Source organism: Gracilinanus agilis, chromosome 3 (genome assembly GCF_016433145.1).
Source record: "Gracilinanus agilis isolate LMUSP501 chromosome 3, AgileGrace, whole genome shotgun sequence".
NCBI lineage: Eukaryota > Metazoa > Chordata > Mammalia > Didelphimorphia > Didelphidae > Gracilinanus > Gracilinanus agilis.
In genome coordinates, this window is record NC_058132.1 from 454,568,357 (window position 1) to 454,595,111 (window position 26,755).

At 35.7% G+C, this 26,755-nt stretch overlaps 2 protein-coding genes across 2 annotated transcripts in view; one reads left to right on the forward strand and one right to left on the reverse strand.

Moving 5' to 3' along the window:
- Nucleotides 1–26,755, forward strand: part of CTPS2 (CTP synthase 2) — a 139,548-nt gene that overhangs the window by 56,667 nt on the left and 56,126 nt on the right. The window contains exons 9-12 of the mRNA XM_044670348.1: nucleotides 665–753; nucleotides 1,980–2,074; nucleotides 3,672–3,734; nucleotides 3,890–3,933. Of these exons, the coding sequence (XP_044526283.1) occupies nucleotides 665–753; nucleotides 1,980–2,074; nucleotides 3,672–3,734; nucleotides 3,890–3,933 (291 nt within the window). The remainder of the gene's footprint in view (nucleotides 1–664; nucleotides 754–1,979; nucleotides 2,075–3,671; nucleotides 3,735–3,889; nucleotides 3,934–26,755) is intronic.
- On the reverse strand, nucleotides 13,501–17,219 carry S100G (S100 calcium binding protein G). The gene is made up of 2 exons (XM_044666431.1): nucleotides 17,082–17,219; nucleotides 13,501–13,605 (listed from the first exon to the last, which is right to left on the reverse strand). Exons 1-2 carry the CDS (start codon nucleotides 17,217–17,219, stop codon nucleotides 13,501–13,503), a joined length of 243 nt encoding a protein of 80 aa, XP_044522366.1.

Consider the following 26,755-nt stretch of genomic DNA (forward strand, 5'->3'; position numbering starts at 1 on the left):
AGATTCATTTAAAAATATGAAAAATGACATTGCAATGATGTTCTATAGAGGAATCACTCCAGGACTACTTTTAGTACTAGGGTCTCTTTGTGTATCTCAAAGAAAGATTTGATTTATATGCAATTTCTTAGGTTCTTTTGGTTGTGTATAGCATTTTTTTTAGTGTTAGATTTTTTTAAAATTTAAAGATATTTTATTTTCCCAATTATATGTAATAATAGTTTTCAACATAAATTTTCCAAAATTATAAGATCCAAATTATCTCCCTTCCTCCCCTCCCTCTTTTCAGAGATGGTAAGCAATTTGATCTGAATTATACATGTAGTTTTATGCAAAACAGTACATAGCTTATTTTATGATATTTGAAATTCATGTTTTCTGGCATTCCTTTTTTTTTGGATAAAAGATGAGTTGATTATGTTAGATATCTCTTTTTATGAGGCTTTTCCCGATCTTCCTCTTCATTCAGTTACTAGTGCTTCTTCCATGGAAATTACTTTGTATTTACCTCGTATCTACTTATCTGTGAATTTGTTGTTTTTCCACATAAAATGTAAGCACCTTGAGGATGGGGACTGTTTCATTTTTGTCTTTGTGTTCTTAATGTCTAGCATGATGTTTGGCACATAGTAGGTGCTTAAATGTTTGTTGATTTGCTTCTCAGTATGTAGATTCTATTGACCTAGAGCAGTCTTCTGAGGTTGAGAACCCTGTGAGATTCCATGAAGCGTGGCAGAAGCTGTGCAAAGCAGAGTGAGTACTCTTGTTATTGTTTACAACAGATACTTGGGAGGGTCTCTATTCTAATTCTAGAACAGTTATAACTCATATTTCTTATAGAGGTTTTGTTTGTTTCACTATTTTTTAAAAATAATATAAAAATATTTTTAAAAATATATTCGTGGTCACTAAATGTTACCTGTAACCAAAATGGGTAGTGGCTGGCAGAAGGGAAAGAATAAATCATGAATTGACTTAGAAATGCTACTGTAGAATTGCATGCCGAAAACTTTTATTTTTTAACTTTTCTAGTTTTGTTTTTATATTTTGTATTTATATGGGTCAGTTATAAGGATGTTTGATATCTCAAGTTAAAATTACAATATGGTTTGATAATATTTGGTCATTTTTAGCTCAGGTTTTATAGTTTCTTGCTCCCACCATTATTTACCTGAGGTGTTGCTCTTCCATATAACCGATCATTCTTACATTTTAGTTTGGGGGCCACCTAGATAGAATTATTTTATGGCACTGCATGTAACCTCTAAGCACACTATCTATCAATCCATTGGAACTTTGATGTCTTTGGTAGCCATTAATCTTCTCACATGCTTTGCCTGATATTAAGTGTGCACTTGAATTTAATAGCTCATGACACCATTTTAGAATGCCTTTTTTTAGGTGGAAGATACCCTTACAATCTGTTGGGAGCAGAGTACGAACCAAGGTTGATCTATTCTTGTATTAAATTTCCTCAGTTATGCAATTCAAATGCCAAATAGGAACAAAAAAGACTTGAAAACATTTAGTAGTTTTGTGTTATGCCAAATGGTGCCACATAGTGATTGAAAAGCTCTTTATCCTTGGGAAGGTTTCAAGAAGAGAAGTGGTAACAACCAATTTATAAATATTTATTGGACTTGATGAATTGACATCAGATCACACCTATTCCAGACAAAATAACTTAAAATAACTTGAACATCTTTCAGTATATGAATGAAGTTGAAATGAAGGTGCTATTGCATTTCTTATATGGTTTTGGACCTTACCAAATGTTTAAAAAAATCAAAATTATGCAGGAACATATTTTTGTTTTTTAAAATCTAATTCATGTTTAAAAATCTAGGTATGTATAATGGTGATTGTTCTTGATATTTGCTATGCTATTTCTCTAGGAGTGGTAGTGGTATATGATAGTGACACACAAAATAAAAAAAAGGAAGGATAGCTACCTAATGACGTCTTGTGCTTGTTTACAGTGGTATTCTAGTTCCAGGAGGCTTTGGCTATAGGGGCACAGAGGGAAAACTCCGGGCAATTTCTTGGGCAAGAACAAAGAAAATACCTTTTCTGGGTAAGACTCAACTCATCTGATTAACAACATTTCTCTCATTTTTGAGAAATAGTAGGTTTGCAATTTAAACCTTTATTTTGGATTGATGATATCAGAGGTTTCATTTTGGAAATTTGGGGTGAGGCGAGCCGTCCCATTTACTCAGTGTTGGTAAGTGGGGATTTTGTAGCTAGGCACTATAGAAAAAACCTAACACTATGGTGGAAAAAGGATTTGGTTTAGAGTTTTAAGACTTGAGTTTGAATCCCAGCTCTCAGAACCTTACTGCTTCTAGGACTTAGGGAATATCACTTAATCTCTCTGGACCATAATAGCTTTATCTGTAAATTGGAGGATTTAAACTCTACAATCTTTTATTGGCCAAAACCTATGATCTTAGGTAGAACGGGTGTTGTTAAAACAAAATGCCATTGGAATGAGACTTGGGATGAAAGTTTAGTTCCCTATTGCACCACTTACTAGTTGTGAGATCTTGGGCAAATTGTTCAAAACCTCAACTTTTCCAAAATTTGTAAAATGGGAATAATAACACACCAACAATGTAAGTTAGGTCTTAGTGTTTAAGGATACAAATATTAGTTTCAGGTGTGTAGCTGGCAGTGTTTTCTTTTTTTGTTCTTGCTTCCCTCTCTTCATTGGCAGCATCCTTAGACACCTTTAGTCTTTTGTCTTTTCTACCTCCCTTTCTCCACCTTTTGGCATTTTTTCAACCATAACTGCTTAGTGACCGCTAGCTCCTTTATGGTTGCCTTAAATGTCATAATGCAATCCCTTGCCAATATTTAAAAATCCTTTTTTTAGTAAGGTGTTTCATAAATGGTATAAAAGAAAGTACATGGGCCTTGGATTTTATAGCCTAGGTTCAAATCCTAGCTGATACTTACTAGCTTTATGAGTATAGAAAATTCACTTTATCTCTTGGAACTTCAGTTCCTTTTTTATTATTGTTATTATCCTCTTTCTAATTTCCTCTCCTTCAGATTGCCTTATGGGTAAAAATGGACTGCCTGGGGTAGCTACAGATTCCCCATATTCCAGAAATAGCCAGAATGACCTTGTTTCCTCAGCTGTAGAACCTCCTCATTATTAGATACTAAGTGTAGAAGGCAGTAGGTCGGCCTAGGAAATAAAATATTGGGCCTGAAATCAGAAAGAATTGAGTTCAAATCCAGACTCAGACATTAGTTGTGTGACCTGGGCAAGTCACTTCAACTCTGCCTCAGTTTCCTCAATTTTAAATAGAGATAGGACTAGCACCTGTGTGCCAGGGTTGTTGTAAAAATGAAATATTTGTTAAAAAGCACTTAGCATAGTGATTGGCATATAGTAGGTGTTTAATAAAAGCTTATTTTCTTTTTCCCTTTTCTTCCCTTCCCCTTCCCTTCCCTTCCCTTCCCTACTATAATAATATATAATAATATATATATAATAAGCACCTACTAAGTACTTACTATATGGCAGACACTGGGCTAAGTACTTTACAGAATTCTCAATGAATTAGTGGAGGTCAGGTGAAAATAGACGATTACTTATATTCATAGTTTTATTCATCATTTTTCATATTTAGTGATGATGTGTGTTTTCCCTTGTTCTACAGGAATTTGTTTAGGGATGCAATTGGCAGTAGTGGAATTTGCCAGGAACTGCCTTAATTGGAAAGGTGAGTCTTGGGTTCCTTCAAAACTTCACTTAAATTGATTCTTTTGTTAAAAAACCTTAGATAAACAAAAACTCAAACTCATCCTATTTAAGGTATTTTCAAGGGAAATTGGTAAAATAAATTTTACTGAAACTTTTCTTTCTCTTAATACCCAGATGCGGACTCTACAGAATTTGTACCTAACACTAGCATTCCTGTTGTAAGTGACTTATTTTTCCTCTGGTTTTGATGATTTTACATCCTTATTGTTTTCTAAATGTATATAGTATGGGTTTCTTATATTACTGGAATGTAATTTTAGTTATGAAATTATTTTTGCATCTGGATTCCTATATATTTTATTTAGTCCATTCTATTAATTGTGCACCAAATTTCCAGTCCTTAACCTTCTGACCCCACAATTTTCTTAAAAAATTTTTTATTAATTGCTTTCAGTTCTTCATCTTTCTACCTTGCTTCCCCAGTTGAACAAAAGAACAAAAGAAAAATAAATCTATGTTTAAAAATATATATAAATATATATAATCAAGGAAAGTAAATTCCACATAGGCTATGTCTAGAAATGAATGTGCTGAATCAGCATTTTGACTCTAATACCTCTGTGACAAGGGTCACAGTTGTCATTACTAGATTGCCATATTTATATACCTAAGCACTGAAATTGGTATATCATAGATTGAAAATTAAAAAAATATTATCCAATTCTTGGGAATTCTTCAAGGCTCAACCAGATACCATCTCTTCCACGAATCCTTCCATCTATTCCCATGGCCACTCCCACCTTCCTCATATACAACCAGAGATATCAACCCTTCTGTGAACTTTTATGGTACTATCTTTGGGTACCTAGAACTTTGTAAGGGAAAGGAGAGGAGAATAAACATAAACAGTATCAGGAAATATACAGTAGTCCTTTTTGGTCTATGGCCCACATGGAAATGACAAAGCAGGGGTAATCTGAAATTAAGGATCTAGAATTTGATCCTGGAGAAGTATATTTGAGCCATATTGTAGCATGCCTTAACTGCAAATTTAAAGAGTTTGTATTTTATCCTGTAGGCAGTGAACAGCTACTGAAACTTTTTGAGCAGGGTAGGGGGAAAGATTATGTTGTAAATGAAGAGTGAATTAGAGAGTGAAGTAACTAGTATCAGGAAAACCAGTAATAATAATATTTTTAGAATTAAAAAAAAAGGCAGTATTTGTTTCTATGGTGGTCCCAGATAGAGAGAGAAGGGCATAACTGATGGAATTTGGCAACTCTTTGGATATAGGTTAAAAGAGAACCAGTAAATTCAAAGAGTTCAAAACAACTAATAAAACAGATGGCATTTTAAAGTTATAGGTATTAAAGTGTTGATGTAAGTTAGGAGTTCCCTTGTAATGACTTCGAATTCACATTAGAAATGCTCCTTGATGTAAATTTGGATATGGTTGTGCCAGGTTAATAACTGTATGTCTGTTGTTTTTTTCCCCTTAAATAATATTATTACTATGAAAAAGAAAAGCAACTTTGCCAGAAGAGGTCACTGTTACATAGCTATAGCAACCCCAGACCTGTAGACTCTTTGTCCTTCATACATTTTTCTTCCCAATTGATTTGTTTCAAAGTGTCCACTAAAGCCAGAGCAAATAAAATGCTGAAAATCCTATAGACTTGCAATTGCCTGAAAAAAGTCATCCAAGTCTTCAACCTCAGAACCAGCAGTGATAGGGGAAGGGATGAGTCTGCCATGTTAATATTCTAAGTTGAGCAGTTGAGATTGTTGGTACATAAAGAAATGCCTTATGCAAGTGTCCCCTCCCACCAGCTTTAGCTGTTGTTAAAATCTGTTTCATTGACAACAAATACTTATTGCATTGGTGTTCTGGACCCTCCTTTGTTTTTTTAAACCCTTAACTTCTGTGTATTGAGTGGCTCCTAGGTGGAAGAGTGGTAAGGGTGGACAATGGGGGTCAAGTGACTTGCCCAGAGTCACACAGCTGGGAAGTGTCTGAGGCCGGATTTGAACCTAGGACCTCCTGTCTCTAGGCCTGGCTCTCAATCCACTGAGCTACCCAGCTGCCCCTTAGATCCTCCTTTGGGACAGCGCTTGAATATCAGAAGCTTCAAAGAAAGCAATAGAAAATGTATTGAGTAACAATATTTTGTCTTGAGTTCCCTTAGATAAACTAGAAAAAAGGAGAAGGAAAAGAGGTATAGACATTTTTTACATAAGAGTGAAAAGATTCAGTCTAAAAGCCTTTTTACTTTCCTTTTTTACTCAAGGAACTCATTGAATGGTATTTCGTTTCACTGATTCTCATTCTCCTCCCTCTCTTCCTTTTCTCTCTCCCTCTCCCTCCTTCTCTCTCTCTTTATCCTTCCCTCCCGCTCCCCTTTTCTCTTTTTCTTTTTCAGTCTCTTTCTTTCTCCCTCTGTTTCTCTCTCCTCATATGCCTCTCTCTCCCCATATGCCTCTCTCTCCTACTCTTCCTTTCCCTCCTTCCTCTTTTCTCTTTCTCCTTCCTTCCCATCTGTCCCTCTTTCTCTTCCCTTTTTACTTTTCCTCTCCTTCCTTTTCTTTTTCCATTTTCCCTAGCAGAGCTTATATTTTGGGGAATAAAGACTTCTCAGGCTTCTGTAACAAATCAGATTTCCCTGGTCTGTTTCAAAGTCCTTTTCCTCTACTCATTCAGACTATGCATGGCTTGGAAACTGATGTAGACTTTTTCTACTCTGCCAGATAAATCAAGTGTTTGGTAATCACAGGCCTTTTTCTTTCTACTATGCCATATCTAAACTGTTTTATATCCTCTGCATAGTAAATTCCTGTCCTCTAGATACTAAGAAAAGAAACAGAAACCCACTGCTTTTCACCATGGAATGACTGGCTGTACTCAGATCATTAGAGTGGTACTTTGGCACTGCTTTATGTCATTAGAATTAGGTTTTTATTTAAGGGGATGGAAGAACCATATTTAAATGTAATAGCAGATAATCCAGCCCAATTGCCCCCACTTCCACCCATATATCCTTTTATTTCTTATGAATGAAAATATTTTTAAGTCCAAAGAGATGCCTTTCAGAGTAAACAGAGCAAGGCAGCTTCTAACAAATAGTGAGCTCTAAGGATTTTAATTTCTTTTGACCCCTGGAGTCAGAAGACAAGGGTTCAAATCCTACCTCTGATACTTACTACCTGTGTGACCTTGACCAAGACTCTTAACGTTCCTAGGTCATATTCTTTTCTTCTGAAAAATGAGCGTTGGGGTAGAAGGCTTCTGAGGTTCCCATCAGTTCTAAATATATGAAACCATGGTTTTAGTCAAATGACTAGGTTACTACCAGGCACTCAATACTCTTTTCTATTTAATTGGCAAGAGAGATTTTCAATTTTTGTAACCTTCAGTTACTTAAACTGCATCATGATGCTGAAAAATCACTTGCAGAAGAGAGATTTGATTTTCTAAAAGAAGAAAACAATATGAGTAAATATTCAGTCATGGCATTCTTTAGCAGACATTCTATTAGTATGAGATTGTAGGCTTTGACATGCTAATGCCATTTTAGGCATTCATCTTGTCTATCACTTTCTTACCACAGTATCTTCAAGGTTAAATTTAATTTTAAGTCAAGTTTTAACACAGTTGATTTGTGAAATATGCACAGATGAGCAAGTTAGAGAATAAAGTGAGAGAATAAAAAATACCATGAAACAAATGTAATGGATGCATGATATCAGATGGTAATACAGTTTGAGTTGGAAGGGGCCAAAAAGGTCATTTTGTCTACCTATTTCTATACCTTTCACCCCACTCATTTGACAGAGAAGGAAACTGAGGTATAAAGGTGAAGTGACTTGTCCAAAATCATGCAAGTAGTAAGTACCTAAGGTGGGAATTGAATTTGTGCTGTTTGACACCACAGCTGGCTCTTTTCATCTCATCACATTGCCTCCTTTGTCATCTATCACTTGATGTCTGTTTTTAGATAAAGCTCTATTTTGAATATGTCGGTAATTAAAAAAAATGAAGCTGCTTGGATGAATCAAAGGAAAAAGAAAAGAAAGTTCAAGAGGCTAGTTAATTACAGAGTTTGATTAAGTGTACTTATCCATACCACAGTATTTCTAACCACTTAAAAAACAGAAAAAAAGTTAAGGTTTATAACCAAGTATCTTATCCTGAGGCATATACATTTTATAACTTTGTAAAAAACAGTTTATTTTTTGTTTCATCTTTATTTTATTTTAATAACACATTTCCACATAAGCTTTCTGAAGTTATATGATTTATGTTGTCTCCCTTCCTTCTTCCCTCCCCCTTCCCAGAGTTGACAAGTAATTCAATCTGGCATATATGTGTATTATCATTCAAAACTTATTTCCATATTATTATTCATTTTTGTAAGTGATTAATCTTACAAAACCAAAACCCTAAATCATATACCCCAAAAGTCAAGTGATAAATCAGGTTTTCATCTGCATTTCTACTCCAACAGTTCTTTCTCTGGAGGTAGATGGCATTCTTTTTCATAAGTCCCTCAGAATTGTCCTGGATCATTGTATTGCTGTTAGTATTAAAGGCTATCACTTTTGATAATTCTGTAATATTTTAGTTACTATGTATAATGTTCTACTGGTTCTGCTTATTTCACTTTGCATCAGTTCACATAGGTCCCTCCAACTCTTTCTGAAATCATCCTGTTAAATCATTCCTATAGCAACAGTAGTATTTTATCATCATCAAACACCACATTTTGTTCAGGTATTCCCCAGTTGAGGGACATCCCTTGAGTTTCCAATTCGTTGCCACCACAACAAGCACTGCTATAAATATTTTTGTACAAGCAGGTCCTTTCCCATTTAAAAAAATCTCTTTGGGATACAAACCTAATAATGTTATTGCTGGATCAAAGGGTATGCATTCTTTTAAAGCTTTTTGGGTATAATTACAAATTGCCTTCCAGAATGGATGGATCAATTCACAGCTCTACCAGCAAAGCCGTAGTGTCCCAATTTTGCCACATTCCCTCCAAAATTTGTTATTTTCTTTTACAGTCATTTTGGCCAATCTGATAGGTGTGAGGTGTGTCACTAGTTGTTTTAATTTGCATTTCTCCAATCAGGAGGGATTCAGAACATTTTTTCCTATGATTTGATTTCTTCATCTGAAAACTGCCTATTCATATTCTTTTGACCATTTATTTCTTAATTGGGGAATGACTTGGATTCTTAGAAATTTGACTTAGTTCTTTATATATTTGAAAATTGAGACCTTTATCAGAGAAATTTGCTATAAAATTTTTCCCAGTTTGTTGCTTTCCTCCTAATTTTGGTTTATTTGGTTTTCTTTGTACAAAACCTTTTAAATATATAATAAAAATTATTCATTTTATATCTTGTAATGTTCTCTGTCTCTTGTTTGGTCATAAATTCTTCCCTTCTCCATATATCTGACAGGTAAATTATTCTCTTTTCCCCTAATTTACTTATAATATCACTCTATATGTTTAAATCATATACCCATTTTGACCTTATTTTGGTATAGGGCGTGAGATAGTGATCTAAACCTAATTTTTTGTCATACTGCTTTCCAATTTTCCCTGCAGTTTTTGTCAAAAGTTCATTCTTTTGGGGCAGCTGGGTAGCTCAGTGGAGTAAGAGGCCTAGAGACAGGAGGTCCTAGGTTCAAACCCGGCCTCAGCCACTTCCCAGCTGTGTGACCCTGGGCAAGTCACTTGACCCCCATTGCCCACCCTTACCACTCTTCCACCTATGAGACAATACACCAAAATTAAGGGTTTATTTAAAAAAAAAAAGTTCATTCTTTTAAAAGACCTCATGGGATCAGTAGCTAAAACTGAAAACAAAAAGTGCAGGACTAAACCCCTAGGTTCATGTATTTGTAGGGTTAGAAAGAGAGAGAAAAAAGGTCAGGGGGTAGAAGGGATAGAAGGTAGATTTGAGAGGCTAAGGGAACTTGTCTGAGGCTAATTGGCATCTCTGTCTTAGAATTTAATGCAGACCTAGTGCTTTTATACTTAAAGATTCTCAATAAATATTTTTTCCTACAAAAGTATTATTTTGTTGATCTCAGATCATTTGCAGCATCATTGACATTCAGTGTACATCAAAGCATACCATTTTTCATTTTAGTTTATTTGGGTTTTGATTTTTGAGGTTTTGATTTTATATGATTATTCTCTTACAAAAATGAACAATATGGAATTGTGTTTTGCATGATACCACATATATAACCCAGATCAGATTGCCTATTCTCCTCTGGAAAGGAGGAAGTAAAGGAGGGAGAGAGACTTTGGATCATGTAACTTCAAGAAAGCTTATGTGGAAAATTATTACATGTAGTTGGTAAAATAAAATTTCTTAAAAAAAAAAGAAAATGACATTCAGTATAGTGCTTAGGTCTAAAATTAATTGGACAGACTGTAAATGTGGAAGAAGTTCAGAGAAAGGCATCATAACTTAAGTGGAAACTTCATCAAAAAGGGGGGGAATCCTCTATCTCTTGTTTGTTAGAGTAATCATATCCCTCCTCCCAAACTTTCTTATTATTGTCAAGAACTTCACCCAGGCTTGCAGCCTTGGGGGCATTCTTAACTTCTCACTCTCTCACTCCCCATAATCAATTAGTTGCCAAGTGCTATTGATTTTATCTTTGTAGCATATCTTAAATGCACTGCCTCTCCTCCAGTATTGCTTGTTATCCTGATGTTCTATTACAATAGATTCTTGGTTTGCTAACTTGCCACAAGTCCCTTTTCCTTCAATCCAGCCTCTGCTCATCTACCAAAGTGATCTTTCTGAAGCAAAAATTTTACCATGTCACCCCTCCACTCAATAAACTCCAGAGGCTCTCTCTTACCTCCAGAATCAAATACATAGTCTCCTGTTTGGCATTCAAAGCCCTTCATAGCCTGCCATCCTGTCTTTCCATTCTTTCATTTTACTTCTCCCAACTTCCCTCTTTCCCCCAAATCTTTAATCCAGTAACACTGGCCTCCTTATTGTTCTTCCCACTGGACTCCATTTCCCAACCCTGGGCATTTTCACTATCTCTTCCCCATTCCTGGAATGTTCTCCTTTCTCATCTCAACCTCCTGGCTTAGAGTCCCCAACTAAAATCCCACCCCCTATAGAAAGTCTTTTCTGATCCCTCTTAATTCCACTGCTTTCCCTCTTTTAATTATCTCCAGGTTATCCTGTCTACAGCTTGTTTGAACATAGCTGTTTGCCCATTGGCTCTCCCATTAGACTATGAGTTCCTTGAGAGTAGGGACTGTCTTTTCCTTTCTTTGTATCCCCCAGCATAGTGTCTAGTGCATAGTAAGTATTTAATAAATATGTATTGACTGACTGGAGCATAGGAAAGAGATGAGGGCTGGATTTATAGATTTGAGAGTCATCTGTAGAGAAATGATAGCTGTGTCCATGGCAGCTAAAGAGTCATTGAGAAAGAATGTTGAGGGATAAAGAGGAAGGGACCCATTCCAAAGCTTCATGATATTCTTACATGTAAGGATAGGGCATGGGTGTTGATTCTGGAAAGAAAAATTATCTATTCAACAGATGGAAAGGAAATTACAACAAAGCAATGTCATGAAAAACCAGAGAGGATAGAGTATCCAGAAGGTGGTTATTTTTCTGTTGTTTTGCAGTCCTGTTGCTTTTGGACCTTAAATGGAGGGAAATAATTCCTTTGGTAAATATCTACTTTAAGAATATGAGACTTTTTATACTAATGAGACTTTGAAAAGATAATCATTTGGCTCCTTGTATTAGTTTAGCCATTTGGTGGTTTTCATTTTTACTTTGTCATTATGACATATTTTTCTCTTGAATTTTCTCTTTGAGCTTAGCACCTTTGGCTCCTTAATTAGGAATTTTACATAAGAGCACTCAGTACTATAATAAATCACAGCTTTTAATTTATGTAGCCTGATTACTATTTGCTTACTAGATCAGTCATGATATTCTTCATCAGAACATTTTCTATTTAAAAATTCTCCTTTAGCATGTTTATTTCATCAATTAGCCCATGTTTTATATCAGTGATTCCCACAGTGGGTGCTGCCACCCCCTGGTGGGTGCTGCAGCGAATCAGGGGGTTGGTGATGGCCACAGGTGCATTTATCTTTCCTATTAATTGCTATTAAAATTAAAAAAAAATTAATTTCCAGGGGGCTAAGTAATATTTTTTTTCTGGAAAAGGTGCGGCAGGCCAAAATTTGGGAACCGCTGTTTTATATGGTCGAAGGGCACTATCTTGCCATGTTGAGGATTGTAGCAAAGTTGATCCTACTTATTATCCTGAAAGTCCTTTTAATGATCAAGCTTGATGAGGAGAATACTATAGATAGGTGACTGACTGTGTCTTGAACAGGGGTTCTTAACCTGGAGTCCACAGACTTCCTAAGGGGTCTAAAGATAGATTTCTGGGGGATTCTGAACTTGGATGGGAAAAAATTAGATCTCTATCTCAGTATAATTGATTTTCTTTGTAATCCCATCTATTTTATTTTTTTTTGCATTTAAAAGCATTATTCTTAGAGACTTAATCAGACTGCCCTAGGGTCCTATGTCGGTTGGTCTGTCTGTCTGTCTCTTTCACAGCACACACACACACACACACACACACACACACACACACACACACACACACACAATCTCTCTCTCTGCCCCTGTCTCTCACTCTCTCTCTCACATAGACACATACATACATACACACACAACCCATTAGCTGGAATCCCATTAGGGAACAGATTTTTTGATGTATTTAGAGACATTCTCTGAACACATGCCTTTCCCCACCTCGACCCTTTATTATATACTATAAATTTGAAGCCTTTACGACTTATCATATAAGAGAAAAATCATTGCTGTATATTATGACTCTTTGGGATGTATTCCATACAGAACTGAAAATCAAAGTGCGAATACATACTAAACAACCCTGAGACATGGACAGTTGGATAGATAGATTGCTTTGTCTGACTTATTAGCTTTACTTTCTGTTTTATTTAGGAGCCTAATTTAACTATGGGGCTGTATTTCCCTAGGGAGTTTTTCATTGTTGGGAACCCTGAGTTTAAGCAATGCATTTCGGCCACTGATTAAGGAAGTATATGGCAGGTTGCAGTGTGATGCGACATCATTACCAGCTTAACTCAGTTATTGTAGCCTCTCATTTTATGTGAGGAGACTGAGGTCTGGCAAGGAAGTGACCTACCCAATATCATACAATGAAATAGACTTAGAATAGTACCTAGAACCTAGGTCTACTACCTCCCAGCCCAGAACACTTGCCTCTCTACCAGAGGTTTTTCAGCTTTTTTTATATCATGAACCCCTCTGGCAGACCTCTTCTCAGAATAATGTTTTTAAATGCATAAAATAAAATATATTGGACTGCAAAGGAAACCAGCCGAGTAGAAGTAGACCTAAATTTTTTCTTAACAAAGTTTATGGGACCCTAATGAAATCTATTAGACTTGCGGGGAGGGAGTCTGTGGACTCCAGGTTAAGAGCCCCCCAACACCAAGCTGCCTCCTTCTCTGCCCTCATTCCTTCTAGGGATGACACATTTACAAAGTGAAAATATTTAGAAATACTTTATTAATAATGATTTCCTAACTGGTATTATACCATGCTGAAGAATAAAGACTTGTGCTAAATAGTATTTGCTCAGGTTTTATATGACTTATGGAAAGAGTAGAGCTCTATCTCTTAGTATCTTCTGCTTCATTGTTCCCCAGGGGATGATCTCACAGAGATATCTTTTTTATCAGATTCATGAATTCCTCAAAACTGACTTCTCCATCGCCATTTTTGTCCATTTCTTTAAAAAGGTCATCGATACTGCTTGGCCCCTGGGTTAAGAGAAGTAGGATTAGTGGGTGAGGGAGAGAGAGAAAGCAGGCTAGCTGTTAGTGTTATTTCCTGTTGACTTTGCTTTTCTGGAAAGGTTATTGAATATAGGCAATCAGGAATGTCTGGTTGTATTTTAGTAGTGAAGAAACTGAGGTCAGCAGAGTGTGGCATAGTGGATAGAGTTGGACTTGAAATCAGGAACACTTGAATTCAAACCCAACTTTAGACATTTGCAAGCTGAGTGATCTTGGGTAAGTCACCTAATTTGGATAATCTCTAAAATGGGGGTAATAATTGTGAAGATGAAAAGAAATAATGCATAAACCTTAAAACATTATATCTGGACCTAAATTGCCTTTAATTATATTTACTTCATGACCAACAAAATGTTACCTTGGGCATAGGCATCTCCCTACCTTGGATTTAGTAGACTCACTCCAGGCTTTAGAAATATCACTATTCCATGAAACTTAAAAAGATCCTAGGAAAGATGTAATTAGCTGGCTACCAAATGAGCAAGCTGCACCTACTCCCTTGTGCAAGAATACAAAAATCATCTGGAAGGGACCTTAGAGGCCATCTAGTGCAACACTCTTATTTACAGATGAGAACACTGTAGCCCAGTTAAATGAGACCCAAGTTCTCACAGTTTGGGAGTGACAAAGCTGAGATTTTAATCCAAGTCTTCTGACACCAAAACCAACATTTTATTCAACTTTCCCACTTTACCACTGCTTCCTGATAGAGGTTATAGCTGGCATTTGTATATCCCTTAAGCTTTATAATGTTTGCCAACTAAGGTTTATAAGGACCATTAAATTCTTAAAGACTACTAAGTTTAGTGAAGTTACAATCTGGGTTCATGGAGGGAATGCACTCTGGATCCTTGCAACATTAAAGTTTTACACAAAGTGCTTTCTTTTTTCTCCTAGCAATTCTGTGAGATAGGTAGTACGAGGATTATTATCTTCTTTTTGCCACTGTGGAGACTGATGCTCACAGAGGTCTCATACCCACAATAAGTGGATTTGTACAGCAGCTGGGCTCCTACTCCAAATCCAATGTCACTCTCATGGAAGGAGATTGAAATTATTTTGTTTTTATTCCTAAGGCTGCTTCAGAGGAGAGCAGTGAGATGTAGGCAGACTCCTAGGTCTTTGAGAAATCTTGGCGATGTGCCACAATGATAAAAGACATAAATACTATTTTGCTTCTGATATGTGGACACCAAATATGTGCTTCTATGTGGAAGTTTATGCTAGACATGAATGGAGTAGTAATTTGTCCATTCATCATGGCAGAACTACAGACTAAGGTATGTGCTTATTTTGAGTGAGTAGATGAATTCATAGGACCAGTTAAATGTTGTTTGGAAAATAAATATTTATTTTTTATATATGTTTTACTTTTTCCCCAATTACAACTCAAAACAAATTTTGACATTTGCTTTTTAAAAAATTTTGAGTCCCTAATCCTTTCCCATCTACCTCTCTTCTCTTCCTGAAATAGTTATATGTGTAATCATGTAAAACAGAAAATAGATCTTTCAAAGGGCTTCCCTCTCCTTTGGAGTTTTAGCTTCTTTGAGCCTTTAAACATACTCAAATTAGTTGTCCAGATTATTTTCTTATTATTAATTTTTTCTTTTCTCATGCTTACTTTTTCCTTTTTTTGGCTGAATCTTAAAATACTTATTTTTAATTAAGCAAAATTAATTTTTCTTTATCTTACCTGATTTCTTTTGGTAATAGTTTATCCTTCTCAAAGGCCCTTTGTATTTTATCTATTAAAGAAGTGGAAGATTTTAATATGACAATTTTGCTTGGCTCTGTACTCCAGAGGGCAGAAATAGAAGTAATGGGTAGAAGTTACAGAAAAATAGATTCTCTCTGAATGTAGAATTGATCAGAAAGCATTTTAGAGGTCATGTAATCCAACCCTTTCATTTTTTTCAGATAGGGAACGATGACTCATTGAGGGGAAGGGTGACACAGGTAGAAAGTAGTGTAAGTAGGAGTGGAACCTAGAGTGTCTCTAAATCTATCAGTCTTTCATTGTGCCTCAGTGCTTCCTAGGGAAAGGCATCTTAATAATTAGAGTTGTCTAAAAATGCAATAAGGTGCCTCTAAGATGTATAGGAAGGCATACAATAGTGAATTCCCTATCACTGGGAATTGTCTAGAGATGCTAAGTGACTGCTTGTTATTAGGGATATTGTTGTGGGTTCTTTCCATGCTTTGAGTAGGGAATAGACTAGATGGCTTCAAATAACAATAACAATAATAACTCATTCATTTAGCACTCATTTAACAATGTCTTCTACTAATATTATATCATCTCATAATAATCATGGAAAGTTTGATGGATGGAAGGTATTATCAAGAAACTTAGGCTGAGATAATATAAATGACTTACTCAGGGTCATACAGCTCTTTAAATGATGGAGGCAGGATTTGAATTTAGCTCTTCCTGACTCCTAGTCCAATACCCCATCCATTGTGCAACTCAACTATCCCTTTAATACTGAAAAGCTATATTTTTAAGCTGATCCTTTGTTTGAGAATTTGAAGGCTGGAGAGATGTAGGGAGAGGAAAAGGAGAAATTTCTCTCTAAGGCATTTCAGTGATACAAATGTTTCTGAATAGGAAATAAAGCAACTTTAAAATAAATCCTGGATGTCAAATAACATAATACTTCTTTCCCATAGGATGAAAGACTTTTAATTAAAATTAAAAACAAGCAAAGGTTGAGCAGAGACTCATCCTCTATGACCTCAAGGAAAACATAGATATATTTTAATTTAGAGATATTGTTGATATTTTGATTTGGAAAGTTTCAAAGTGGTTCCAAAATGAGATGTTAGGCAAAAGAAATTTAGTTTATTTCTAGTAATTATCTAGAAATGAGTAGCTGCCTTTTAAAAAAAATTCTATTTTAAATTTAAATTAGTTGTCCTTTTTAAACAAACCCTCTTGAATTAAATGGATGGCCCTGAACAACAACATAAAAATTTGTCACTGAAGATTTAGATTTAGCTTTATTTCTTCAACTAGGGGAACTACTGGAGAAAAGCACATCATTGGAACTTGACTATGTATATTTGTTATAAAGATTTGTTTTTTCTTTTTCTTTTTTTAATGGGGAGGGGAAAATGGAAGCTTGTTATTTGATAAAAACATACCAATTCATAGTATCTTTGGGCTATTTGTAAAGTCACTCAGAAATATAGAACAAACTAAACTGTCACTGTTAGCTCTCTTGACTCTCCTCCTTTTAATCCCATGACCAACATCTGTCCCAAGAAAATGATAGACCTGGCCCAGTAGGAAAGAATCTGGTGAGCTCAAGCTTTGTGTTTTACCTCTTACACTTGGGTGTCATATTATATGTAGTTCTTTTCCTCCCAGCCTCATCCTTATCCATCTACATAGGCACTCATCACAAAGCTGTGTGGGGCCACTAAAGTTCACTCACCTTCAATAAATGTGGGAATTCTGCTTGAATTAGCATTTTCAGTTCATCCTTACATAGCTGGTCAGGATCACCCTCCTTGGCTGCATATTTTTGAAAAATTGTTTTGAGTTCTTCAGGGGACTTTTTCAATCCACTCATTTTGTTTTCTATAAATTTAGAGGAAAGGGAATTCATTTTAAAAAGTGCAAAGTAAAGCCTTATATAAAGGGACCATGTGAAAGAATTAGGCATTTTCAGTTGACAAACAAAAATTTGCTTAGTCTTTTGAGGTATTAAAATCCAGTCCTTCTTAACTGTGGTCCAGATGTGTAATTTCATGGGTAAGAAATTCTTGGTGTGGAAACCAAAACAGACTAGCAACTCCTCTGTAATATATAGTCTTAGAGAGTTTCACCGAGAGGGGCTAATTACTTGCCTAGGTTCGCACAGATATTTATCAGAGTAGATCTTGAACCTATGTATTCTTGCCTCCAAGACTGTCTTACTATTTATTGCACCACATTGCCACCTAGTACCCTCTTAATTCTGAATGTCTTTAGAAGAAGACAAGAAGCAGAAGTAAGTGAGAGATAGAGGAGGGAAGATACATATGACAGAATGAGATAACCGGGTTGCTAGCAGTTAACTGATACTCTTTGATGTCATCCCTGGTTTTCAGTGCTCCTTTCCAGAGAAAGGTGGAGATGAATCTGAAGCTGAGAAAGCAAGTTAGTAATTGTTGCCTGTTAGCCTTTTTTTTATCAGAAGCTGCTTGGTCTTCTAGAAATTGGTCCAAACTGTTTCAGAATCAATAACTGGTAACATCTGTCACTTTTCATGTGACACATCTGGATTATTCAAGTTGTACCTTTGAAGGTATGTCTGAGAACATTAGCTAACCTCTAAGTTAGTAGAGATATTGATAGAAAATATTTTCTTTTTAGCCTGTTGAGGAAAAGAGGATCCTTCAGTACATAATGGGAATGAACCCATTCTTCCCCTTACCCCCGATTAATTTTTATTATTATTCAGAACTTAACCAGCACCAAATAGATTGGGCATTTACGTATACACAGTAGAACAGAAGAAGAGGATTGTATAGGAAACTGCAGGTTTTTTTTATGTAAAGTTTGCTTTTCTTTTTAAATCTTTCAACCTGTAATTTTCAAAGTGGTCTTGCTTGTCTGGCTTTCTTTCTGCAATGAACTTATTCTTAAAAGGAAAATACATAAATAACATGAACAGTAGGAGTTTCAGATTGGATTAAAAATTGGACTTACCTGGTTTACTTTGCAGTAGCACAGTGAGATGAGTCCAAAGAGAGTGAAGAGAGGGAGGCTCCCGTGACTTTTTATAGTATTTACTGACACATGCCAGCCTGATTATGAAATTTTCTCTTTGTTTGTCATTTTCCATTTGAAGGTAATTATTAATGGTTTTGGAAACTTAAGTTTGAGATCTGTGTGAACCTCAAAAGATAATTTTATAATTAAGGGCAATATACAATTAAGGGCCACCTCATCATATTGCCTAATGGTCCAGAGTCCCAAGAGTAGGTTTGATTTTTTTTTTTTTTTTGCCTATTTTCCCTCCTGGTGCTTGCCTTGTTTCTTGTTTTGAAAAATTTGAATAAATAGATTTTAAAAAATTAAGTCTAATTAAACATGGTTTGATGTTTGGAATATAATCTTCACACTCCTAGCTTTTCTTTACTTAATCTCAAGGAATCCTTAGCTTTAAAGTATTGATTATAGGGGTTAGCTGGGTGGCTCAGTGGATTGAGTCCGGCCTAGAGATGAGAGGTCCTAGGTTCAAATCTGGCCTCAGACACTTCCTAGCTGTGTGACCCTGGGCAAGTCACTTAACATTTATTGCCTAGTCCTTACCACTCTTCTGCCCTGGAACCAATAAATACTATTGATTCCAAGACAGAAAATAAGGGTTTTTAAGAAATAAAATAGAGTATTGATTATATGCTGACTCCTACACAAAGTGTTTTCTGATTCTTCCAAGGGTTTTATATTATTGTAAATGAGAAGTAGCATATATAGTAGGATACTCAGCTTAAAATCAGAAAGACCTGGCTTCAGATCTTGCCTTGGGCATTTACTAGTTATGTTATTCAATAAACATTTATTGTTATATCTTCCAGGTACTGTGCTGTGCAGTGGGGATACAACAAGCTATATAAAAAGAAATGTAATGTAATGATAATCTTTGTTTTCAAATAGCTAATGGAGAAAGTAACATATAAAGTTATATACAGGATAAATTGAAATCAACAGAGGGCAGGTACTCTAAATGAATCTTCAAGCATGATTGGCTGTTTTTTTTGGTGAAGAAAAGAGACATCTCCCAAATCTCCTTGAAGGTTGGGGAAAAGAATTCAATTTTCAATTAAAAAAATGGTTATTGTTATATTTCATTTTTTTTACATTGCCAACATTTCCCTGTATTTCCTTCCCCTCTTTTTCCCTCGGAAGTCATCCTATAATAACAAAGAATATTTTAATGTTCAGCTTCTTAGTTACTTGCAGACGTGGAAGAATGATGTTGATTTTTAGATTCTTTGGTGAACTGCTTCTCTCTCTCTCTCTCTTTCTCTCTCTCTCCATATATATATATGTATATGTATATAGATACAGATAAAGATATCTCTGAATATACTTTATGTTTTATCCATAAAGCTTTTTGAAAATAAACCTTATAAATGAGCAGGCTGTTCATCTGGAAGTTATATGATCTAGGGAGCTTCTAGGGTTTTCCCAGGGAAACTGAATTTTCTTTTATTAGAGTATCATTCTGTGAGGGAATAAGTACCTTCCAGGATCATTTTTCTGCTGTTGACTGTAAGCTGTCCCAGAACACCTTTTGAAGTTTCCAGAGCGTTCCTCCTTATCCTTTCTTTGATGTTGTAAATACCCACCATTGTAGAACTTGCTTCTCTATAACTCCTTATAGAACTAGATAGGAAATCTGTGGGGACATGATAACAGACTTTTCAGTATAGGATTTTTGCCTCTCTGTTCAGCATTTCACTGTTTTAATCATCTTTACCAAAGTACTTGATGTAGAATATATGCTAAAGTGTATAGGGATTATAAGTGGAATTTAGTCTTCAGTTATAAAAATAGGTAAAAATTATAATTGGGGAATAGGGACTAGCCCTATGATTTCATTGACATAGGACACTCCCAGATAGGGAAGCGCCTTCCACCAGTATCTTTTCTGTATCTTATAGCCTTAGAGAGTTGCCTAAATTACAGAGTGGTTAAATAATTTGCCCAGGATCATGTAGCCGGGATATATGAGAGGGAGGTTTTGGACCAGGTCATCCTACCTTTTTGGACATTTCTCTATCCACTATTTCATGAGGTTCCACAAATACTTGTTGTTCATTTATTTTTGTTGTACCTGTGACTCCATTTGTGGTTTTCTTGGCAAAGATACCGGAGTGGTTTGCCATTTCTTTCTCTAGTTCATTGACGAATGAGGAAACTGAGGCAAACAAGGTTAAGTGACTTGTCTAGGGTCTCACAGTAAGTGTCCAAGGCCAGATTTGAACTCGGGAAGATGAGTCTTCCAGACTCCAGACTCTGTACTCTATCCCCTGTGTCACCTAGCTGCCCATTGATATGGTGCTTTTAAATTTTTGTGAAGTGATATGCATATATTTGCTCACTATAACCTTATTAGATAGGTACTAAAGGTATTCTTATCCCTTTTTAAAAGATATTCATAATGAGACTTTGGAAGTGTGATTTTCCTATGGTCATACAACTAGTAAATATCCACTCTGTGAACCCAAGTATTTCTGACTCCAAATTCAACCCTCTGTCCACTATGCCATGTAGAGCAGTAGTGGTAAATGCTAATAGAAACAATAGCTGCTACAAATTTCTTCCATGTTGACTTAGAAAATCACATATTAATATATTCTATGCTTTGTTATATTTTTATTTATTTTGTTAAATATTTTCTGATTATGTTTTGGATCACTGCCTTGTGTTAGAGGGGCTTGTGTAGAAACTATGAGCTATGCCATGCAGGATTACTCAAGATCTAGAAATCATAGTGGAAAAAGGAAATAGCAAACCATTCCAATATCTTTGTCAAGAAAACCATGAACAGAATTAAGGGCCTGATGTGCGTTGGTCCATGAGGTCACAAACTGTTGGGCAAAATTGAATGACTAAACAACAACAAATTACATTTTAATCTGGTTTGGGTCACACTCCATATGTTTAACAACACGCATTCTGACTTTGTGTTGAAGTTTTCATTAGGATCCATCCTTAATCTTACAGCAAGAGGGTCAAGAAGTTCTATCTATTTTTATAGCAGGGAGTTGTGCTGTACCGTTCTTTATAAATGAAAGGAAATGCCTTAAAAAAAAACAACCCAATAATTAAAGTTGAATAACATTTTCTCTTCCATTATGTTCCTTTAAGCTTTTGCATATTCTGGTGTTTTATCATATCTATACTTAGAATAATATTGTCATATCAAGAGAATTGTTTCCATAAAATATATTAGGAGGATTAGTTATTACCAGTGATAATTTCTATATTAATTACTAATTGTGGAAACAGTACTTTTCTTTTTAGACAAATACTTGATAAAGATGGTTGTAATTTTGCTTAGAAAAAAACTGTTATTTGTAGGCATGCATATTTTTGGCATCCCCACATAAAGAAACCATTGTGAGAAACCTTGGTCAGCAGTGAATACCTGCTAACAAAGAGTTTTGGTATTTATGAAAAACTTAGGGCCACCTAAGTTTTCCTTTTTCTATTTGTGGCACTGCCATTTTGTTTTCTTTCTAATCACTTCTATTTTTTCCCTTTTGAGGAAATTCTAGTAGAATGTAGGCTTCTTGAGGCCAAGGACTGTTTTCATCTTTGTCATATGTATCCCTAGTGCTTAATATAGTTCTTAGCACATGCTTGGTGATTGAAAGATGGAATTTTTCAGGAGGGGAAATAGAGCAGGTTGCAGGCCAGGGTTACTAGACTGGTCTTCTGGTAGTATAAGATGAGATACTTACAATTTATTCACAGTTAATAAAAGGAGATTTACTTATCTATAGCAGGGGATGGATTTTCAGCAAGGCTATGCAGGGATGATTCTGGATTGATTCAGCCAGAGGGCAGCTTCCTTGCTTCTCAGTTGCCCATGGGAGTCTGCCAGTCAAGCGTCAAGAACAGCTGGAATTTTTTGTGGCTTTTTTGTAATTAGGCAACTAGGAAGCAATGAGCTTCCAGCCCCCTGAGCTGATTAAGGCTCAAGAAATACCTTTTAAGGAAAAAAAAAACTGGCCTAACTCACATAGGTGGTAGAAATTTGTTAAATATTTTTTCTACCACCATAGAATAAGGTCTTGCTTAAAGAATATATATCTCCCTGAGTTGGCCTAAATCAGATCATCTTGACTCCAGGCCTCCACTGTGCCACTTAGCTGACTTACACTCATTAAAGAATAATACCAGAAGTGTCCACAACAGTCCAACTTCAAAGCTGTATCATGTAGAGAGGGAATGCCAGGTTTTCAAAGGTAATGTCAACTGAACATAAGCTTGGATGGGTTCTTTCACATGGAAAGACTTGGAGTCTGGACCTGATGGTGGATTATAAACTTGTTGTCTAAGGACTGGGCTAGCCAGGGCCACAGAGACCCAACTCCAGGCTGTCCAAGGAATGATTGGTGAATTTATCTGGTGACAGCAACGCCACAAAGACCTGCTCCTAGATTATTAAAGGTGTCAATGAAGAGAGAAATCACACTGTGGAAATTACAAGTTAATGAGGTATTGGAAATAATAGGATCAGACATAACTGGAAGAGGACCTGAGAAATTCTTTAATTTAATGTTCTTCCTTTATAGACAAGGGCCTAGAGATTGAAGTGATATACCCAAGTTCACAGAGGTTTTGAGTAGCAGGCTCGGAGTTCAAACCCAGGGCCTCTGGCTCCAATTTTCTTTGTACTGCTATTTTTTGCATCTCATAATATATGATAAAATACAAAAACTGAGATAATTAAGTGCCAGGATATGTGTAGGGAAGATTTTATGGAGGAAGTGGGGCTTTAGCCTGGGTCTTGAAGAAAAATAGCTTTTAGATAAGGAGAATGAAGGTAAGAGGTGGGAACTGAGGCAACATGACTTGGAGGATAAAGGCAACAAGTTAGGATTAAATTCACTATGTATGGGGGCTAGCTTGGAGTTTAGAAAGTCATAGGGGGTATGATGCCAAAGTATAGAATGTAAGCTTCTTGAGGTCAGGAGCCATTTCATTTTTTTTTCCTTTGGGTCTAAGAGCCCCAAAGTGCTTATACAAGGTTGGGACTTAATAAATATTTAGCAATTCATATATTTATTGGTAGGTAAAATGGAATCAGATTATGGAGGGCTTTTAATGCCTGAATGAAGAGTTTAGTCTTCATCCCATTCAATTCAATTAAAAAGCTTCCATTAACCATCTCTCTATTAAGTCTATGGCCAATTAGGTGGTGAAGTGGATAGAATGCGAGAATGAATTCAGGAAGATTCATCTTCCTGAGTTCAAATCTGGCCTCCGACACTTAACTAGCTGTGTGACCTTGGGCAAATCATTTCACATTGTTTGTCTCAGAATGGCAAACTGCTCCAGTATCTTTGCCAAGAAAATCCCAAATGGGGTCACAAAAAATAACTGAAACGAATAAAAAACAATGAGCTGGAGAAGAAAATGGCAAACCATTCTAGTATCTTTACCAAGAAAACTTCAAATGGGGTCATGAAGAGTTGGGCATGTCTGAAATAATTGAACAACAATGTCAAGTCTGTGCTACATTATGGGTACATAAAGACAAAAACAAAGTAATCTCTTCTCTCAGGGAGTTTATATTCTATTGGAAACCCAGGAGCCATTTGAATAGGACAGTGACATAATTCATATTGTATTGAATAGTTCAATGCCAGTCAGAATTTCAATATTGGGCTGGTATCACTATTTAGTATTTAGGGTGGTAATAAATATATTTTAAAAATGTCTTTTTATAATTATATAATAACTTATATAAAAATATTAAAACATATTTATAATTATATAAAATATGTATAATTTTATAATCAAGCAGAAAGTCCATGACTAAGAGGGATTGACTCCAGAGAGCCAGAAAGCAAAGCAGGAGATTCTAAGGCCAAATTTTACTTAGTCTTCAGATTCTCATTTCTCTAAGAGTTCTGTATCTTAGAGAATCAAGTCAAGAACTGGTGAACCAAGATATCTAGGGGAAAGCTCATTAAAAATTTTTACCTTCCATATGCAAAGGGATCATTCAGGAATCTATGATAAGAGAATTTAAATTTCCTTTAGACTTTGCTTAAAGCAGTTAGGTCATAGTAAGTAACTTGAACCCATTGCACTCTTCCAGGGCAGTAAATTAGGTGGACCTGGAGAAAGCAATGGTAAAGGTTAATGAGGGTTATTTAGTCTTTACATGGGACTTTACATCTGCTAAAGCTGTAAAGCCATTTATATTAGTTACTCATTGATCTATTTTCCTTTTCCTAGTTCCAAGAGAAGTTCTCCCTTCCCTATGGATCAGACTAAGCTTACTATATAGCTAAGATCTGAGTTTCCAGAAGAAGATTCTGGGATCTGAGTATGGAGTGTGGAACCAAGGCCTTCCTATTCTAGACTTAAGTTGTTCCTCATGGAAATTCAGAAAGAGAATTTAAGCACCACTAAGAGTATTTTCTTAGTCTTTCCCAGTGAAGAGTGATTTCTTGAGACCATGTATGGTACTTTCTAAGATCCCATATTCATTCATTCGATAAACATTTATTAAATACCCACTCTGTCCCAGACATTATGCTTAGTGCAGGGAATACAAAAATAGGCAAAAGACAGCTCTTGTCCTTAAGGAGTTTATAGACTGAATTCCTTCCAAAGTAGAAACATAAGGAGCAAAATTATGTTTCTGTTTGAAAAAAACCTATCATATCTCACCAAACTTGTTCTTAAAAAGAAATAGTAGTTTTGCTTATAAATACAATAGGAATTTATTAAATTCTAATTGAAATTTATATATATAAAATTATAAAGTAGTTTGTTTATAAAGAAAAACAGACATAATCAAGTCTTACCAAATTGTCCTGCACAAGTTGGCCTATTAAATACATAAATGCATATATGCACATAAGTAAATATTTGTGTATAAAGCTGCATATAGATAATGTGTACAACCACAATTCATGTATACATGATACATATATTTATATCTAATATCTACTTAATATGTGCACAGAACCATACCTGGATTGATAGACTTAGGAAGACCCAAAATCAAATCTTGCTTCAGATACTTAGTAGCTGTGTAACCTTTGGCAAATCATATAACCCATCTGAGACCAGCTTCCCCATATGCAGTGGGGATAATAATAGTACCTAATTTATAGAATTATAGTAAAGATAAATAAGATAATGTCTATAAAAAAGCTTTACAAATCTTAAAATTCTACTTAAACATCAGCTGCAATTAAACACCCATCACCAGTATTATTATTATCAGTAATCTGAGGCAGCTAGGTATCTCAATGGTCAGAGACCCTGGGTTCAAATCTGGTCTCAGACACTTTTAAGTTGTGTGACCCTGGGAAAGTCACTTAACTGGAATTGCTTAGCCCTTTCTGCCCTTTTACTTAGGGTCAATTCTAAGACAGAAGATAAGGGTTTTTTTAAAAAAAAAAAACACCCTTCTGTCAAACCCTTATCTTCTGTCTTAGAATCGTACTGTATATTGGTTCCAAGGCAGAAGAGTGGTAAGGACTAGGGAATGGGGATTACATGACTTAAATGATTTGCCCAGAGTCACAGAGCAGCTAGGAAGTAACTGAGATTGGATTTGAACCTAGGACCTTCCTCCCCTCTCTAGACCTGACTCTCAATCCACTGAACTACACAGCTGCCCCAGGTAAAGGTTTTTAAGAAACAAAAAAATTCCCCCAATAATTTGGTACTAATTAGTAATAACAACTGCCAAATTAAGCTAAAAATGAAAAAAATTAATTCATCCTCCTGAATCTCTCTGTCTTTTCAAGCATGCGTTGCTATAGAGCATATACAACTCAGTTAGCTGTTCCTTCTGCTTGTGCTTTTCCTTCAGTTCCTTGACAATTCTCTCTTTTAGAGAATTCAGTTGAAGCCGGGACTTCCTGGCCTCCTTTTGCCTTGTCTTTGCTTTCTCAAATCTTTATTACTAGTGCAGCTAGTTTTGATCAAAGGACCATTGCTGCAATTTAGTACTCCCCCTGTGACCTCATTTCAAAAGAGAATTCAATTTATTTGCTCTTTGAAAGGCAATGGGCTGAGTGAATCAATACTAAAGTATAAAGGCCCAACTAATGGGCTCCCTTTTAAAAGTTTGGAAATCCTATCAGGTTCCCAAGTAGCTTTATTAAACTTGTAAAAGGAAGCTGCCAGGAAAGTCCTCAAGGCCTATCTGGTTAGCCATTCAGAATAGGGCAAAAATTCCCCACAGAATCTTCTGGCAACATGGCCTTATTATTCTCGTTCTTTCTAGCAATACAGCTTTATTATTGCAGTGTATTTTGCATGAGTGAATGTTATATTTACCCAGCTACTGAAGAGATTCTCTCTCTTTCTTTCTTTCTTTCTTTCTTTCTTTCTTTCTTTCTTTCTTTCTTTCTT

What these genes read in the sequence shown, in the direction of transcription:
- S100G (XM_044666431.1), bottom strand. Translation starts at nt 17,219, where the DNA reads ATGAGTGGATTGAAAAAGTCCCCTGAAGAACTCAAAACAATTTTTCAA. An exon ending in AATTCCCACATTTATTGAAG is followed by an intron (nt 13,606 to 17,081) that starts GTGAGTGAACTT and finishes CTCTTAACCCAG; the next exon opens with GGGCCAAGCAGTATCGATGA.